Below are 19,734 nucleotides of genomic sequence, written 5' to 3' on the forward strand. Positions count from 1 at the left end.
CTATGGATGGAACTGCTAGGCTAAGTCATGGAATATGAGTATTTCTTGCTTTAGTAGATACTACCAAAAAGTTTTCCAAGGTGGTTTCAATTTTCATTCCCACCAACAGTATGTAAATGTTCTAGTACCCTATGGCCTCATCAACACTTGTTATCTTCGGTCTTTTTATTTTAGCTATTCTGTTGGGTTGTAATGACATTCATTATCATTTTAATTTCCATTTTCATCTTTCAAATTAAAAGGTTTGGAAGCTTTTCAGATAAATGTTTATCGAAGTTTGGACATCTCCTTTTGCAAAGTGCCTACTGAAGTCTTCTGCCCATTTTTAAATGAAGTTATCAGTATTTTTTATTTTATATGTGTGATTTCTTAGTGTTTTCTATTTAATTAATTATGTCATCTGCAAATCATGAGAGTTGTATTTTATCCTTTCAAATTCTTATACACATTATTCCTTTCTCTGTCCTTAATGCACTGGCTAGACCCTTAATACAAAATGGAATAGAAGTGATGATGGTGATGATGGTGGGATCTTTGTCTCATTTCTGATCTCGGGGTATGGAGGGGATTTCCAATATTTCATCACTAAGAATAATATTTGCTAAAGGATTTTGTTGTAATATACCAGTAAAGATTAAGGAAGTAATTTTATTACTCATTAAGAAATTAATTATTAAGGAGTCTGCCTTCTATTCTTAGTTTGGTTTGAGTTTTCTTATTGATGGATAATGAATATTACCAAATGTTCCTCTCTATTTATAGAGATGATTATATGACTTTTATTCTTTATTTTCTAAGTGTGATAGGTTACACTGATTTATTTTCAAAATTAAAACTTTCCTGCCTCCTTAAAAATAAACTGTAATTGGGTTGTATAATTACCATTTTTCAGCATTGCCAGATTTGGTTTGCAATTATTTTAGCATTTTTATACCTATGTTAATGAGAGCTATGTCTGTAATTTTTATTCTTTAAAAAGGTCTTATCTAATGAATTTTATTGCTAGGATCACAGGGAAGTTAGGAGTAGAAGAGATATTCTAGGTAGCTCTGTGTCATTCAAGATAAACCAATTCTGGATACTTAAAAAAGTTACAAGTGCTTAAACAAAAAGGATGTCTTGCTTAGCTACTACTTTATTAACTACCCACTGGCAAACGTTTTAGCAGGTGTATTTGTAACCCTCCATTATTATAAAGTCCTTGTCAGGCTATAGTATCAAGGATATGAAGATTAAGCTGGAGTCATAAGATGAAATGGAAAGTGTCTCCCCTACCCACCCCCCCCCCCCCTTTAATTTTCTTTTATTTTTGAGACAGAGTCTTGCTCTTGTTGCCCAGGCTGGAGTGCAATGGCATAATCTTGGCTCACTGCAACCTCCGCCTCCTGGGTTCAAGCAATTCTCCTGCCTCCGCCTACCGAGTCGCTGGGATTACAGGCACCCGCCACCACACCCAGCTAATTTTTGTATTTTTAGTAGACACAAGGTTTCACCATGTTGACCAGGCTGGTCTCAAACTCCTGACCTCAGGCGATCCACCCACCTCAGCCTTCCAAAGTGCTGGGATTACAGGCGTGAGCCACCACGCCCAGCCCCCCTACCCCTTTTTTAAAAACTCCTATTCTCTGTAGAAATTTGGTATGGATTAGCTTTTTTTAATTTTTGAAACAGGGTCTTGTTCTGTTGCCAAGGTTGGAGTGCAGTGTCACAATCATGGCCCGCTGCAGCCTTGATCTCCCAGACTCGAGCAAACCTCCCACCTCAGCCTTCCAAGTAGCCGGCACTACAGGCGGGTGCCTTCACACCCTGCTAATTTTTTTTGATTTTTTGAGAGAGATAGAAAGTCTCACTGTGTTGCCCAGGCTCGTCTCCAACTCCTGAGCTCAAGTGCTCCTCCCACCTCAGCCTCCCAAAGTGCTGGGATTACAGGCAGAGGAACTGTGCCTGCCTCAGATGAGCATTTTGTCTTTCCAAAATATTGAGTAGAATTTATACACAAAACTGTAAGTAATGTGGTTTCCCTGTGGGGACATTTTACAATTAAGATTCTTTATCCTGGTGATGGCTTTGGTAAGTCACTTTTTTCTAGGAATTTTTCTATTTAATTTAAGTACCTAAATTTATTGACAGAAATTTGTTCCTGATATGCTTTAAAAAAAAAAAAAATTTAATGACTATGGGGTTTTTATTGTGTTCACTTTTTTTATTTTAATACTGGGAATTTTTGCTCCCTCCCTTTTTTTATTATTATTATTCTTTTCAGGAGTTTATCAATAGTTTTCCCTTTACAAATAACCAGTATTTGGGGCTTTGTTGATTTTTGCTATTGTAGTTTTATTGTCTGCCTTTTCTTTCCTTTTTTATCTTTATTGTTTTCTACCTTTGGCTTTTTTTTTTTTTTTTTTAACGGAGTTTTCGTTCTTGTTGCCCAGGCTGGAGTGCAATGGTGCAATCTCGGCTCACAGCAACCTCCACCTCCCGGATTCAAGCGATTCTCCTGCCTCAGCCTCCCAAGTAGCTGGGATTACAGGCATGCACCACCACACCCGGCTAATTTTGTACTTTTAGTAGAGACAGAGTTTCTCCATGTTGGTCAGGTTGGTCTCGAACTCCTGACCTCAGGTTATCCACCCGTCTCAGCCTCCCAAAGTGCTGGGATTATAGGCATGAGTCACCGTGCCCAGCGGCTTTTTTTTTTTTTAAATTTAAGGAAAATATTCAGGCCAGGTGCAGTGGCTCACGCCTGGAATCCCAGCACTTTGGGAGGCCAAAGCATGTGGATTGCATGAGTTCGGGAGTTTGAGACCAACCTGGGCAAATGGCAAAACCCCGTCCCTACAAAAAATACAAAAATTAGCAGGGCATGGTGGTGCATGCCTGTGGTCCCAGCTACTCAAGAGGCTAAGGTGGGAGGATTGCTTGAGCCCAGGTTGAGGCTGCAGTGAGCTGAGATCGCACCACTGCACTCCAACCTGGTCAACAGAGCAAGACGTGTCTCAAAAAATAAATTAATTAACTAATAAAATAAAATAAAAAAGAAAATATTCCATTTTCTACTGACTTATCATATCTGTTGAAAAATCAGCATTAGATCTTATTGCACATTTGAATTTAATGTGTCCTTTTTTTTTTTTTTTCCTGTCTCTTTTGAGATGGAATCTCATTCTGTCGCCCAGGCTGGAGTGCAGTGGCACCATCTCAGCTCACTGCAACCTCTGCCTCCTGAATTCAAGAATTCTCCTCCCTCAGCCTCCCAAATAGCTGGGGCTACAGGCATGCCCCACCACACCCAGCTAATTTTTTATATTTTTAGTAGAGATGAGGTTTCACCATATTGGCCAGGCTGGTCTCAAACTCCTGACCTCGTGATCTGCCCGCCTCAGCCTCCCAAAGTGCTGGGATTACAGGTGTGAGCCACCGTGCCCTGCCCTAATGTGTCTTTTTCTCTGGCTACTTTTAACATTTTCTCTTTGCCTTGGGTTTTAAGCAGTTTGACTGTGGTGTGCCTAGTTGTGATTTTTCTTTGTGTTTATACTTCTTGGGATTCATAGTGTTTCCTGAATATAAAGCTTGATAGCTTTCAATAATTTTAGAAAATTTGACAAATAACTCTTCACATATTACCTCTATCCCATTTTCCCTCCCCTCTCCGTTTATGTATATATATCTTTTCCTCCTTAACCCCATGCTCTATATGTCTCTTATGTTCTTTCCTGTATTTCCTATCATTTCTCCCCTGTGTTCTTCTGTCTTGATGTTTTCCATTGTTCTTTTTTCCAGTTCATACTCATCTCTTCCTGTGTCTAATCTACTATTAACACTTATCTTTCAGGTTTTTAATTTCAAATATTTTAGTGTTCAGTTCTAGAATTTCCACTTTTTTAATAGATTTCAGAGTTTTGGTGAAATTCTCCATTTTGTTATCTCTCTTATTTAACATTTTAGTTATTGTTTTATAAAAGTCTGTGTCTGATAACTTTAATATGTAGATCACTTGTGGCTCTGTTTATATTGTCTGTTCCTTTCCTTGGATTTTGATCATTTGGTTTTAGTAGGACTGGGTAATTTTGACTAGTGAATATTGCATTAAAAAAATTAGAAATGCTTTGAGGATCTACCCAATGTTATCTTCCTCCAAAAATGATTCATTTTTACTCTCTGACTAGCAATTGTGGTAGGGCAGATCATTTTAATTCAGTGTGTGATTGATTTGATTTAAAGTTGGGTTTCAGTGTTTGTAAGGGCTGTTCTATTTATTTCACACTCCTAGGTTCAGCCTTCCATGGACCTAACTCCTCTTTGGAAGTCCCTGAACTCCAATATATATTTCCTCGCAATTATGAGGCTACTGAAAATCCTGCTTAGCTTCATAGCTCTTAGCTGACATTTCTGCTTGGATTTGTCCTTAGCCTTTTGGCCCTAAGCAATTTACAAACAAGCAGATGCCTGGGAAAAAAGAGTGCTGCATACTGTCTGGATGAACTGAAGAAGCTTTCTTTCCCCCAGAAGTCTGGTACCTCCAAAAGATATCTGCTAGCCTTAGCTTCTACCTGGTACCTTCGATGTGTTTTAAAAATTTTTGTCCACCCTTTCTAGTAAGACAATTAGTCTGCAGCAAGGTACTTTTTATTGTTACAGAAAGCAGAACCGACTTCTTGCCTCCTTTTTTAAGTTGCCAAAAATTAGTATCATAGCTCTTTCTCCATACCCATCAAATTCTGATAATTGCCATTTCCTGCTTATAGAGCACATATTATAGGCAAAATTATATTACCAGAAACCAGTATTCAGTATTATAAAGAGCATAGCAAAAACTCATTGGTATCTGTAGGAAAAAGAATGGATCAAAGAAAATCTTGATTTCAGGTTCTCTGGGATATCAACTCATCACTGCTGTTTTCTAGAACCCACAATCTTTAAACTTTTAACATAATTGGGGAATCTCTAAACAAAAGATGGCCGGGTGCGGTGGTTCATGCCTGTAATCCTAGATCTTTGGGAGGCTGAGGTGGGAAGATTGCTTGAGGCCAAGAGTTTGAGACCAGCCTGGCCAACATGGTGAAACCCTGTCTCTACTAAAAATACAAAAATTATCCAGGCATTGTAGTGAATGCCTATAATCCCAGCTACTGGGGAGGCTGAGGCAGGAGAATCACTTGAACCCAGGCAGAGGTTGTAGTGAGCCGAAATCATGCCACTGCACTGCAGCCTGGGCGACTTGACAGAGCAAGACTCTGTCAAAAAAAAAAAAAAAAGATTTATGTTGGTGGTGTTATACACTTAACAACTTTAGAGGGGAAAACCCACTTTGCATAATAACTACTTAATCTCCATTTCCCCTTCAAGGTGTTTCTGGCACCCCAGTACTAAATTGAGTGTGGGCCCTATCCAGTGAGTGGTGTTCACTCACGTTGGTAAGCAGGCATTGTCAGACTTCATCATAATGGCTGTTTCCAACATTTTTTGCTATTTAATTCCTAAGCTCAGGAAGCCAGCCTCCCATGAAATGGTTTTATGTTGTCTCAAAATTGTTGCAGCTGGAAAATCACTCTCAGCAAACTCCTGAATTGAAGTTTTGTTCTGAAGCCTGTTTCTCTAGATGGACTATATAGCTCCACTTATTATCATTCTGTTATTCTTTCAACCATTTATTTGTATATATGGCTAATTCCCCTGACTAGATCACATGTTTCCTTAGGGCAAGATTCGTCGCCTTTTAGCAGGTGGTTAATGAATTAATAATTGTTGGTCAACATTTCCAGTAGCTTTAACTGCTTTTGATTTGGAGTGGCAAGGGGGCTTAGAATTCATATATCTCTAGATGCTTTTCATTGTTCTATGCTCCTAAATGTGACACAACCAACAAAAGTAGAATGTAAAAGGTGACTTGGTTTTCTTTCTGTCGCTTAAAGTCTTCAGATGCTGATGGTCTTGGAAGCCCTAGTTCCATGTTACCTACAAAAGCTAAAGAGGCAGACATCACAGGTGGAGACAGTACCTGCTGCCCGAGAGGAGATTGCGGCCACTGCTGCTCTTGCGACGTCCCTACAGGCCCTTTTATACAGTGTAGAGGTCCTCACCAGGTAATCCCATTGGCAGAAATAGCTACAGTCTTACATCATATGTATCCACTGAAAAAAAAATAAGAAAAAATGTGATGGATAAAAATCTAAAACCCGATCTTTATTTACAGATACCTCCTAAGCTCAGCCCTTTATGCCTTATAACTGTGAACAGTTCCTGAGTTATTTGAATAATGTTAAGCACTCTGATTAGTAGTAGTATAATAATAGTAATAATATTCTTACTATCATTGCTAAACACACATTTGCATATAGCTTGCTGAGCTTCTCCAGCAGTTATAACCCAGTGGTAAACACATCTTGTGTAAGAGGGCCAATTTAGTGAATTTAAAGATGTAATCTACATTTTTATTAGTTATTATATTATTTTATGAGACATGGAATGCCTACAATTCCAACTAAGTATTCTTTTATTGTTTTACTGTTTGTGAAGTGTTGTGTTTTTAACTATAATTTCAGAAACTACATAACCAATATAAACAGCAGAATGTTGTCCTACTGCTAGAATTAATAGATTCTCTGTGGGACAGGACTAAATAATACAGAGAGAGGATTGAGAAATGTGGGAATCATAAGGTAAATTGGCACCAGAGTTCAGCCCTAAACAAAGTTCAAGCAGTTAGTCCTGTCGCAAGATGCTTGGGTGCAGAAGCAGAGTCACTAAGCTGCCATATGGCAGGAAAGGGGCAGGCAGGGAGCCCTGGATGAGACAAAAAAAAAAAAAAATGTGAGTGGGGAAGGTGGATGCAGGACACTATGCGTATGATGGGCTTTTCTGCTCCATTCCCATCTAAATTAGCTGCCAGGAAATATTCTTCCCCAGGATAGGGATGGGGAAGCCTTCTCCCTGGGTTTACTGTCTTTGCTTCTCCATTCCATTCTGCCATGCTGTGTGTCCAATCTAAAGTGCCAGATCCTTAGTGTGAAATTGTCTACGCCTCCACCAAAAGGCACCAACCCACCAGCCCCATCTTGCTGTGCTGGTAAGGGGGAAGCCCTTTAGTCCAGGAAGGACTTTTTCAGCATGCATCAGCAAGAAAGAGAGGGAGTGGGATTGTAATTCATTAACAACAACAGATGTTTACTTTCTAATCATGAGCTACATTGCCAAACTAGACAAGCAGAATATTGCCCAAAAGCCTTCTGTAGACTATCATCCTGAAATGTTCATATGCACCTAAACTGAGGAAATGGGAAGACTTGGCACAGACAGCCATGACAAATGGCCTCTTCCAAGGAGAAATAGTTTTCTATGCTATTGCTGATGGTTTCATGAAAGTCCCAGAAGAATATCCTAAAGAGAAATGAAAGACTTACACTCTTCCTTCTATACCCATCTGGTTACATCACTGGACATTTCCTACAACTAGAGGAAAGAAAAGCAGTCAATTGCTCCCAAATGCCACTGTATTTCTATTTTATATATATATTTTATATATAATATATATTTTTTGTATATATAATATATATTTTATATATAATATATATTTTATATATTATATATATTTTATATATACTATATATATTTTATATATATTATATATATTGTATATTATATATTATATATATTATATTATATACTATATATATTTTATATATAATATATACTATATATATTTTATACATAATATATACAATATATATTTTATATATTATATATACTTTATATATATTTTATATATTATATTATATATTATATATATTCTTTATATATAATATATAATATATAATGTAATATATAACATATATAGAATATATATTATATTTTTAATGTATTATATATAATTATATTATATACATTCTTAATATATTTTATATATACTATATATAGTATATATATACTATATATATACTATACATATATACTATATATACTATATATAGTATAGTATATACTATATGTACTATATATAGTATAGTATATATTTTATATGTACTATATATAGTATAGTATATATTTTATATATTTTATATATACTATACATAGTATATATTATATTTTATATATACTATACTATATATACTATATATAGTATATATTTTATATATTATACATAGTATATATTATATATTTTATATATACTATATATAGTATATATTATATTTTATATATACTATATAGTATATGTTATATATTTTACATATACTATACATAGTATATATGATATATTTTACATATATTATATATAGTATATATGATATATTTTACATATACTATATATAGTATATTTTATATATACTATATATAGTATATATTATATATTTTATATATAGTATATATTATATATTATATATCATATTTATTATATATTTTATATATAATATATATTATATATAATATACAATATTTATTATATATTATATATACTATATATTATATAGAGTATATATACTATATATAATATATAGTATATATACTCTATATAATATATATCATATATTTTATATATACAATATCATATATATCATATATTTTATATATACTATATATAATATATAGTATATATTTTATATATACTATATATAATATATAGTATATATTTTATATATACTATATCTTATATATATTATATATTTTATTTATACTATATCTTATATATATTATATATTTTATTTATACTATATCTTATATATTATATATTTTATATATACTATATCTTATATATTATATATATATTTCATATTTTATATATATAATATATTATATATATTTTATATTTTATATATTATATTATATATAATATATTATTTTTTATATATATTATATATAATATATAATATATACAATATATAATATATAATATATAATATATAATATATAATATATATTTTTTTATATTATATATTGTATATATTATATATAATATATATTATATATGTATATATTATATATAATATGATATATATTATATATTGTATATATTATATATAATATGATATATATTATATATTGTATATATTATATATAATATGATATATATTATATATTGTATATTGTATATATAATATGATATATATTATATATTGTATATATTATATATAATATGATATATATTATATATTGTATATATTATATATAATATGATATATTATATATTGTATATATTATACATTATATATAACATATATATTTATCTATTATATATAATATATAATATATTATATATTTTTTTATATATTATGTTTTATATATTATATATTTTATATATAATATATATTTTATATATTTTATATATTTTTATATATATTTTATAGATATATAATATATTTGATATATTCTATGTGTTTTATATATATTATATATATTTTTTATATATTTTTATATATTATATATTTTTATATATATAATATATTTCATATATATTTTTTATATATTATATATATTTTTATATATATTTTATATTTGTATATATTTTATATATATTACATATTATATATATGTTAGATATATACAATTATATATAGTATATATAATATATTATGTATTTTTATATATAGTATATATACTATATATATTTTATATATAGTATATATTACATATTGTATATATAATATATTAGATATATTTTATTTATAATATATTGTATATATTTTGTATATAATATATTATATATAGTATATATAATATATTTATTTTATATATTATATATAATATATATTTTATATCTAGTTTATATATATTTTATATCTAGTTTATATATATAATATATATCTAGTTTATATATAATATTTATAGTTTATATATATTACGTATATAGTTTATATATATATTATATGTATAGTTTATATATATATAGTGAAAGAGAGAGAGAGAGACTGACTCACTCTGTCACCCAGGCTGGAGTTCAGTGGCATGATCTTGGCTCACTGCAACCTCCGCCTCCCGGGTTTAAGCAATTCTCGTGTCTCAGCCTTCCAAGAAGCTGGGATTATAGGCATGTGCCACCATGCCCAGATAATTTTTGTATTATCGGTAGAGACGGTGTTTCCCCATGTTGGCCAGGCTGGTCTCGAACTCCTGGCCTGAAGTGATCCGCCCACCTCGGCCTCCCAGAGTGCTGGGATTACAGGTGTGGGCCACCATGCTCAGCGTATTTCTCCTCATATTACATAATGTTAAAGCTTTCCTCATTTCTGTATCTTTTTATAAGGATAAGTCAATTAACTTATCCAAAATTGACTTACTCAAAATGTCACAAAGAGTTATGGATGGAGCTCTGGCATTTAAAATTCTGTGGCTTTAAATATTCCAGTGCATTTAATATTCTTTTGGCAGAGAAGACTAGCTTCATTAGTTGGTAGTAGTTACTCAAACCAAAATTGGCTTCACTGTATTTACAAAAAGAAGATAAGAATTCCCTAATTTCTAATTTCTCCATATTCCTAGTTTCTTTATCTTATGACAAAAGAAATTTAAGAATTATATAAGTAGTATTACATAAGTATATCACAAGTGCATTAGTTTTAACTGTTGTATAACACATTACTACAAACTTAGAGCCTTTAAACAAAACCCATTTATTATCTCACATTTGTGTAGGCCAGGAGTCCAGGTAGGCTCAGCCAGATTCTCTGCTCAGGGTTTCTCAAGGTGGAAGTCAAGTTGTCAGCCAGTCTGAACTTTTATCTGAAGGCGCTGGGGAAGAATGCACTTCCAAGCTCTTTCAATTTTTTGGCAGAATCTAGTTCCATGCAGCTTTAGGTCTGAGGTCCCATTTCCTGGCTGGCTGTCAGCCAGGCACCACTCTGCATTGAGAAGGCACCTGCATTTCTTCTCACATGCTTCCCCTCTACCTTCCAACCAGCAATAGCACCTTGAATCCTTATGTTTCAAATCTCTCTGCCCCTAGCCAGAGAAGACTCTCTGCTTTTGAAGGGCTGGTGTGACTAGATTAGGCATACGCAGATGCTCCCCCTTTTTGCCATATAATGTAACATAATCACTAGAGTAACACCAACGGGCAAAGATATTGGGAGCCATCTCTAAATTGTGTCTATCATAACAAGCACAGGAAGAGGAGATGTGGTGTGATCGTTAAAAGCTTACTTTCTAGCCATCCCCAGCAGACAGAAAGTGAGGAACAAAGAAGCAAGCCTTGATGATTTCATAAAAGCAGTTGCTTTAAAAAAACTGCATTATGCCTTTTTCGTCCTAGATGCCAATACAGAGGCAAATTTTACCTATTATTTAAAGTAAATCCGGCAGATATAAAATGAGACGGTTCAAATCTATTACCAACCATCTAAATTACTGACTTGTAATAGATACTAACTTACTCACTTTCTTGGTTAGCCTTAGGTGTGATGTGACTAGGAGAATTCTTTTATTCTTTGATAGTTTCTCAGAAAAAAATAGAGTAGTTGATAATGGTGTAGGTGGCCAAAGTGGTACATACATCCTTGCCTTTTACTTATCATCTAGAATGGTGAAACTACCCAGTAGAACTGAGGAATGAGCTCTTTACTCTCAATTGGTACAGACTTAGAAGTCTATAGATATTTCATAAATGTCTTGTTGGAAGAGTCATTTTGACGAGTTATTACTCAGAACAAAGAAGTGGAAGAACTTAAATCATGATGAGCTTATAAACCCCTGGGAATCAATGTTCCTTTAAAGTGCCTCTCAGAACAAACAGAAAAGCCCAAAGCTAGACAGCCTGTCTTTTGAAGACTCTAAAACTAACTTAAAACTTGTGTGTGCTTCAGTAACTTGAGGATTTAATAAATGTTCCCACTTCTGTTGTTGTTGTTTTGCTGTGGTGATTACTGTCATTGTTACAGGCCCATGACAGCCCCACAGATGAGCAGGTGTGACCAAGGCCATAAGGGAACCACCACAGCCAATCACACCATGTCGTCTGGGGTGAACACCAGGTAATTCACTGCGCCTTATTCTTCTATGGTCTCTCAATTTCGTACAACCCGAATGTCAGCTGTTGAGAATGAAAGGAATCCTGAACATAGTCAATATTGAGTGTGAAAACCTCCAAGGAAAAGAAAAGAAGGTGAGAGTTTAGAGTTACAAGAAAATACCAAGGCTTCTTTTGAAATTGTCAAAGAGAAATCTAAACCAACTTCATAAATAGCCATTTGTGTTGTTTTGTTTGCTTGAGCATTCTGGATGGTCTCTGCCTCCTGGGTGGTCTTTGAACTATTCCAGTGTTGTTTCATTTGCCTTCAACAAAAGGCAAATAAACAATAATAATCAGGAGGTGGTTTATCATTCCCAGGGCGCTAAGAGTCAACTTACTTTCATCTGGACAGATTTTCTGCAGACATTTCATCCAAACTTTGACGTATGCCCTCAAATGATGCTTTTCATGGTTGTTAACTTAATCTCCTTCTCCTGTTGTGGTGTAACTCAGATACTGGCTATACTAGTTAATATTTTACCCATTTCATTCCATCTGTGTTAGCTTTAAATATTCCGACATACACAAAAAGCCTAATTAGATTCCTCCTACAAGGAAGATTTAAGATAGGGCAAACCCAAAATCAGCTTAAGAAAAAGTTCTTTCCCAGTATGGAGTAGTTGGCATGGAAATCTTAAGGAGAAATTCAATAATTTTTCACTCTCTCTGAAGCCTATTTTTAAGTGTGTATCATTATTCATGTAAAGTTAATTCCCTGCTCATCATATATATTCATATTAAAAATAAAACAAAAATAAATTCCAAACCCAGCTATAAATTGCCTGGTGTGATGGTTAACTTATGCCTCAATTTCCTATATTAAGGGAAAATGGTATACTGTAGTTTAAATGATATTTAGGGACTTCTCTAGGCTCACTGGGTTAAATGAGGGCTTCTAAAGAAGAAAGAGGGCTTCTAAAGTCTTAGTATCCATGAATCATAAAGCAATAAGTCTCCAGAACTGAAAGGAAGTCAGCCATGATTCTCCTTCCTGTCACTTAAGACAGAGCACATGGTATTAAAACTATAACTTAAATTTCAAAATGTCCAAAAATTTCTCTCATTTGGCTATATTCTATGAGTTTGTATATATTTTTATAATAGTTGTCTTTACCCAAATCACGCAACAATAAAACAGCTTTTGCAGCAGCTATAATTGCAGTATGTGTTAGCCAAATGAAAGATAAAGCTTTATGTTTTAGGAGTAATATATGTATATTTGTGAGCTTATCAAAATATATAGCTTCAAGGGCTTTTCATATGAAAAAGTCTATAAGAAGCCCCAACCAAAGGACCCCATTCTTGCTCTAATAGTTATGTAGACTGTTTTTCTAACTCCCAGGTACCAGGAACAAGGAGCCAAACTGCACTTTATCAGGTACAGAAAGACTTGCTCTAATTTCATACCAGTTCTGACATCTTGAGATGATTGCCTTTTAAGCGGGTTTATGGCTCTGTTAGATTTCATTTGATGCGTAACATACTGTTTCTGGGTAAACCCCCAAAAGTGGCTTTACTGCAATTTGGGATGACAGTCTCTTCTAGGCTGATAAGCTTTCTTTACCCTTCAGATGAGGTTCTCCTTGGCCTTACTCTACTGATTCATTAACTCATTAGGAATCTTATATTTTTCTTCAGTGTGATACCCTCTTCTCACAGCGCTACATGAATACATTTTCAGACACCTAGTTAATCTTTCACAATTTCCCAGGGAAAACCTTCATTTACTGGAGGAAGGGCAAGGCCTTCCCAGAGAGGAACTGGATGAACGAATTGCTCGGGAAGAGTTCAGAAGACCCCGGGAGTCCTTACTGAATATTTGCACAGAGTTCTATAAGCACTGTGGGCCGCGGCTGAAGATCTTGCAAAATCTGGCTGGGGAGCCTCGGGTCACTGCCCTAGAACTGCTGGATGTGAAGTCTCACATGAGGTACTTGCCTCGCTTTCCCTGCCCCATGTGTGAACACAGCTTGGCCCATGTGTCTGAATGTGTGTGTTGGGTTGAGAGTGGGGGTTCTCCAGGAAAACAATATAGAATGATTTGTTTCCAGTGACTTAGGTACACATCATACAGAACCCTCTGGTAAAGTGTGCATTAAGTCCATCAAACAGGATCTTAGGGTGGACAAGGGGAAAATGTTCTTAAGATAGAAAAGCACAGTTTATATATTTGCTTCTCAATAAAAGAGAGAGAAAGGGAAATTTTATCACCTGAAATCTTAGAAAAGTAGCCTTCTTCTCAATACTATTTACTGCCCAGATTCTAATTTTTCACAAGAATTGAATGTTTCTTCTCTGTTATTTTACATGAGGAATGCACAACTACTTTCTGCTTCTAGGGTCCCTCAAAAGCCAGTAATGAGCCCTGCAGGGAAGTAAGCAGTTTTAACTGAGCCAACTTGGCTTGGGCCTGAAATCCCCTTTATATAAACAGCCTTCCAACCATTAAAAAAATGTGTCCTGGTAAAAATTCTGAACTAGATGAGGCCAGTCGTCATTTACATGTTTTACTCTTAGTGTGCTAGGGAAAGGCCCCAGAATTACTTCCCTGTGCACTCGTATTTTGTCTTCCTACAGAGATGCCATTTCACTTGAAATTCATGCTAAAGGATGTATTTGTGTTTCAAAAGGAACGTGATTCCAGAGGACCTTCTGTTCAGATTTGTAATCGTTTGTTAAGGGTGATAAAAATCCCTTCAAAGAAAAATGTCATGGGTAACAAAAGATTCACTTGGAAAGTTTAATGTATCTATAAAGGTAAAAGTAGAGTTAGGTTCAGCCACTTCCAAATGTTGCAATTTCGCAAAACTCACAGTTTCCTGGTTTATTGCCTTTTTTTTAAATTTAGAAAGCACTAAATGAAGGAAAATGAGAAGACAGAAATGTACAGTGAGCATAGGTTCTTTTTCTTCCAGTGTAATTTCACATTCTTTGAATTATGGGCACACACCCAGCACTGCCCTGGAGAACCCCAGAGCCTCACTGGAGTTCACACTCCCTGCTGTGCAGTAATGGGGACGAGCTTATTTCACACTAAGTTCAGCTCCTAGATGGGAGCCTTCAGAGAAAGGGGAGGGACATTTGGAGTGTTAAGGTCCTGCTGTCATAGCAACCTAGGAATTTATTCAGCCCCTCCACTTCCTTTCCCGCTGGTCTTCTCTAGGTGACCTAAGCAATTCTGTGAACAGAGAAACATCACATTCCCAGAGTCAGAAAATCACTATGACCAATGGCCGTTTTGTGAGAGAAAGGGAAAAATATTCCTAAAAGATGTGTGTGTGTGTGTGTGTGTGTGTGTGTGTGTGTGTGTGTGTGTGAGAGAGAGAGAGAGAGAGAGAGAGAGAAAGAGAGAGACTATGAGATAGTGACTGTCCCATAACCTGACTGTATTTATACTCTTCCTTAGAGCATTTGGAGGGAGGGGACAGCAAGAGTCAGAGAGGCCTGGAGCTCCCTCTAGAGGCCAATACCTATTAAAGATTAAATGAACTAGAAATGATTTAGCTCTGTGCCTGGCACAGATCTGGACACAATGGATACTAATGCTAATGAGAATAGTTCAAATACTATGTTAAACACTGGGGATGTAAACTAAGGTCCTGGTCTTCAAGATTATCACGGTTCAATGCAAGAGGCACATAAGAAAATAACTATAATACAAAGTTGCAAGTACTATAATTACATTTACATTTATGTATTATTATATAAAGGATTTGAGGCAACTCAGAAAATATTTGAAGGGAGAGTGTATACAAATTATAGAGTCAGGATAATGTGAAAGATTTTCAAGGAGTTATCTTTATGATAAGATTAGCACAGGAAATCAATATAAGATCATATTAGATATTCATGAACCATAAATTTGACTTTCTTAGTTACCAAAGCAATGAGTGAAAAAAAGATTAATTACAAAATCATAATATAAATAAGTTAAAAACAAAACAGTTGCTCGGTGAAACAATACTTTTTTAAAATACGAAGAACAAGAAAAATTTTGTAGGGGCCAAGGGAAAATTTCCCCTTCACTCTCTGAAGGTTTGCTGAAAGTCAACTGATAAAAGTCAGATCATAATCAAAAAGCATGAAAATGTATTTGATCATAGTTTTACCTGACACAGGAGCCTTCAGGATGAAGACCCAAAGATACAGGGGAAGCTCTCCATTTTTGTTTAAGTTTAACAAAGTATGGATAGGCATGTATAAATATGATTGGACAAAAAGGGTATGATCCCATGCTAATAGACCAAGTGAGGAAACCCAGCATGGCCTGTGTGTTTGGATTCTTCTTGGCCTCTCTGGTTGGCATTCCTTCCTTCTGGGAATGGGGCAAGACCCTTTCTGGAAAGGGGGCGTTGTCATGACCTGTAATCAAACAAGATGGGTCAGGTAATTTCTTTATGGCTAGTTTTTACACAGAAAGATGGGGGAAAGTTAGTGTAATATTTTTAAGTTTTATGGCTGGCTTCAGGAAAAAAGGTTCTGGTTTCAATGACTTGCTTTGAGGAAAAGGGTCTCCAGTTCCCATGGCTAGCCTTGGAAAAGAATGAGAGGCCACAGAGAGGAGGGCAGGAGAAGATCAGCGAGAAACCTTGGCTTCTGAGGTCTTCATTTTGGCGTATAGCTTTCTGAGCTTCAACAGTCTCCTGGTTGGTGTTTGTTAAAAGGGAAGAGTAGTATGATGAACAGAGTCCTCAACAACATCCCTATAGTAGATAAAGTGCTGGTTGTACATGGCTGGATGACTGTTAGTATATAAAGTTGGAACAATGTCATAATGCAGTTCAGCAAGAGCAATTGATCTGAAGCCAGGATAATGTCATTCAAGAGCACAGCTATTGCATGGCCTGGGTCGATAGGAGGGCACCATTTTTATTGCCCAGGGAATATTTAGACTAAATGCCCTTTATTAATGCAATTTCTCACAACAAGCTTTTGAAAAAGACAGGCCTGCCATAGTCTCTGACCAAATGGAGACATTCTGTGTTGCTGATTAGGGGCAGATCCAGATGCTTTGAACTTATACTAAGAAAAGGATGTAATTAAGGCTCTCCTATAAGTTAAGTGTGCACTTGAATATATGTAAAAGTTGGAGCTTAATATGTAAATTTGCGAATTGAGGGTAGTATTAAATTGTTCTTTAATTATAAGAATAGATAATGTCACCCAAGGATGAAAAGTTGATTTTTAAAAAGAGAAAGAGAAATGGGATAATATACAAAATGCAAATGTTTGCCAAAATAATTTGAATCAAACCAACAAGTTAAGAAGCATTGCTAAGGCAATCTATACTTCTGAATTTGCAGAATGTATGGTTGATTATAAGGCTCTTGAAGAAAATATTCTTGATTAGAGTCTCTGCGCTACAGAAATGTATTGCTTCATTTGTCCAACCCAGTGCTGCCAAAGCAGCTGGATAACAGAATCTGCAAATTCTCTCTCTCTCTCTCTCTCTATCTGTCTGTCTCTCTCTCGTGTGCAGTCTCTATCTCTCTCATTCTCTTTCTCTCTTTCTCTCTTTCTCTTTTCCTCTCCCCCTCACCCTGTCAATGGGAAAATCTCTTGTGTTCCCACTGGGAAAGAACCATAGGAAAGTTTTTTGATTATGCATGTGATAGTACAGCAAAGACTGTGGGAAAGGGAAATTTTGTTTTATGCGCAAAACAAATTTATTTTGTCACATGACCAGGAATTAGAGAAATTCAGGTAGTAATCCATAAAATGGCTCTTAAATTCAGCTCTAAGTATTCTTTGGAAGCTCAAACTAGACAGATTGATTATTTCACAAGCACTTCTCAATGTTATCTTTAAAATAATAAGAGAAAAGAAATAAGTGCATATAGATATACTCTTATTTGTCACACAAATAACCTGAGAAGTAAAGAATTATTTTCTGTATATCAAATTCATGAGAAACATAAACAAAAGAATGTATAAGCTGTTTAAAATGATTTCTTTAAAACACCCACATTCATACAGAATTCCAGGACAATGTGAATATGTTCAGTTTGGAGAGAAGACAGTGGGAATTAAGAGACAATAACTATTTCTTGATAATGAAGGGTCATGATGGAGAAGATGGATTGGATTTATGCTTTCAGAATTAAGCCTAGTAGGAAGAAATGAAAGGGAATTTGGAGGCCTAACATGAAAGGAACCTCTCACAGTGTAGACCTCCAAAGATGAAATAAGTTGCCTTGTACAGTAGTGAATTTTCTATCCATTGAGTTAGTCACATAAAGCGATTGTAGGACAATCTAAATAATTAGAGAGGTAATGGCCTTGGCTGTGATTCCTAAACCAGGTTGCCTATCAAAATCAACTGAGGAGCTCTTACCCCCCAGATCCTTTCAAACAGTTATTCACTCTTCGGTTGTCTTGGAGTAATCACAATTTCTCTTTACTACAATGCTATAGTTAATATGTGAGACAAAGAATTACATGATATTACCACTGTACTACTCCTAATGCATCAGTGGATCTGTGCAGTGACTAAGAACAGCTAATATCATAAAAAGAGTGACAACTGGGAATCCTGTACCTCCTGGTGGAAGTACACACCACACACACCACCTGCTAAGTACTCTTGCCAAAAAATCAAAACTGAGTCTGCAGATGTAGGCCCTGGATTTAACTTCCAATTGAATTAAATACAAAGGCAGTGGGATAGATTAAATTACACCATGGAGATTCAATCAGCAAAATTCAGAGTGTTGCTACAGAGAATTTCTTTAATAAATAACAAGATAAGGCTGGGCATAGTTGTTCACGCCTGTAATCCCAGCACTTTGGGAGGCCGAGTTGGGCAGATCACGAGGTCAAGAGATCGAGACCATCCTGGCCAACATAGTGAAACCTGGTCTCTACTAAAAATACAAAAATTAACTGGGTGTGGTGGCATGTGCCTGTAGTCCCCAGCTACTCAGGAGGCTGAGGCAGAAGAATCGCTTGTACGGGGAGGCGGATGCTGCAGTGAGCCGAGATTGCACCACCGCACTCCAGCCTGGCGACAGAGCAAGACTCTGTCTCAAAAAAAAAAAAAAAAAAGAAAGAAAAAAAGGCAAGTACAGAAGGGGGGAAAATCTACATATTAAAAGAGACTTAAAGACATATCAGCAAATTGAAATGTATGGGCCTTATTTTTTCCTAATTTGTAAAAAAAAAAAAAAAAAGTAATTATAAGATAATGTGTGAATGTTGAAAACTGACTGGATATTTGGGTTTTTTAAAAAAGAATTATTTTTAATTTGTTAAATGTCATATTGTGTTGTGTTTAATTTTTCTGAGTCCATAAATTTGGAGACACATACTGAAATATGTCTGGGAAAATGATATGATGCTTGGTATTTACTTTAAAATAGTCTAGGGTGGGGAAAAGGGGGAGTGTTTGGGGGGTATAAGTAAAACAAGAGTCACTGTAGGCCGAGTACAGTGGCTCACACTTGTAATCCCAGCACTTTTGGGAGGCTGAGGCAGGCAGATTGCTTGAGTCCAGGAGCTCAAAACCAGTCTGGGCAACATAGCAAAACCCCATCTCTACAAAAACTACAAAAATTAGCCGGGCATGGAGCTGTGCACCTGTAGTCCTAGCTACTTGGAAGGCTGAGGTTGAGTGATGGGTATTTTGGGGCTTACTATATACTGATCTCTCTACCTTTTTATATGTTTGAGATTTTCCAAAATAAAAGTTAAAAATATACAGATTTCTGGGCCCAGACCTTAGAAGTTTTTTTTTTTTTTTT

The 19,734-nt window shown here is 34.9% G+C and overlaps 1 protein-coding gene across 11 annotated transcripts in view; it reads left to right on the plus strand.

The window, feature by feature from the left end:
• The window catches only part of UNC80 (unc-80 homolog, NALCN channel complex subunit), a 229,246-nt gene that overhangs the window by 176,633 nt on the left and 32,879 nt on the right, over positions 1 to 19,734 (plus strand). For all 11 annotated transcript variants that reach the window (XM_054549776.2, XM_054549783.2, XM_054549777.2 and 8 more), the window contains 4 exons: positions 5,913 to 6,083; positions 11,865 to 11,957; positions 13,338 to 13,373; positions 13,707 to 13,925. In XM_054549776.2, coding sequence (XP_054405751.1) covers positions 5,913 to 6,083; positions 11,865 to 11,957; positions 13,338 to 13,373; positions 13,707 to 13,925 — 519 coding nt within the window. The remainder of the gene's footprint in view (positions 1 to 5,912; positions 6,084 to 11,864; positions 11,958 to 13,337; positions 13,374 to 13,706; positions 13,926 to 19,734) is intronic.

This window comes from Pongo abelii, chromosome 11 (assembly GCF_028885655.2).
Source record: "Pongo abelii isolate AG06213 chromosome 11, NHGRI_mPonAbe1-v2.0_pri, whole genome shotgun sequence".
Lineage (NCBI taxonomy): Eukaryota > Metazoa > Chordata > Mammalia > Primates > Hominidae > Pongo > Pongo abelii.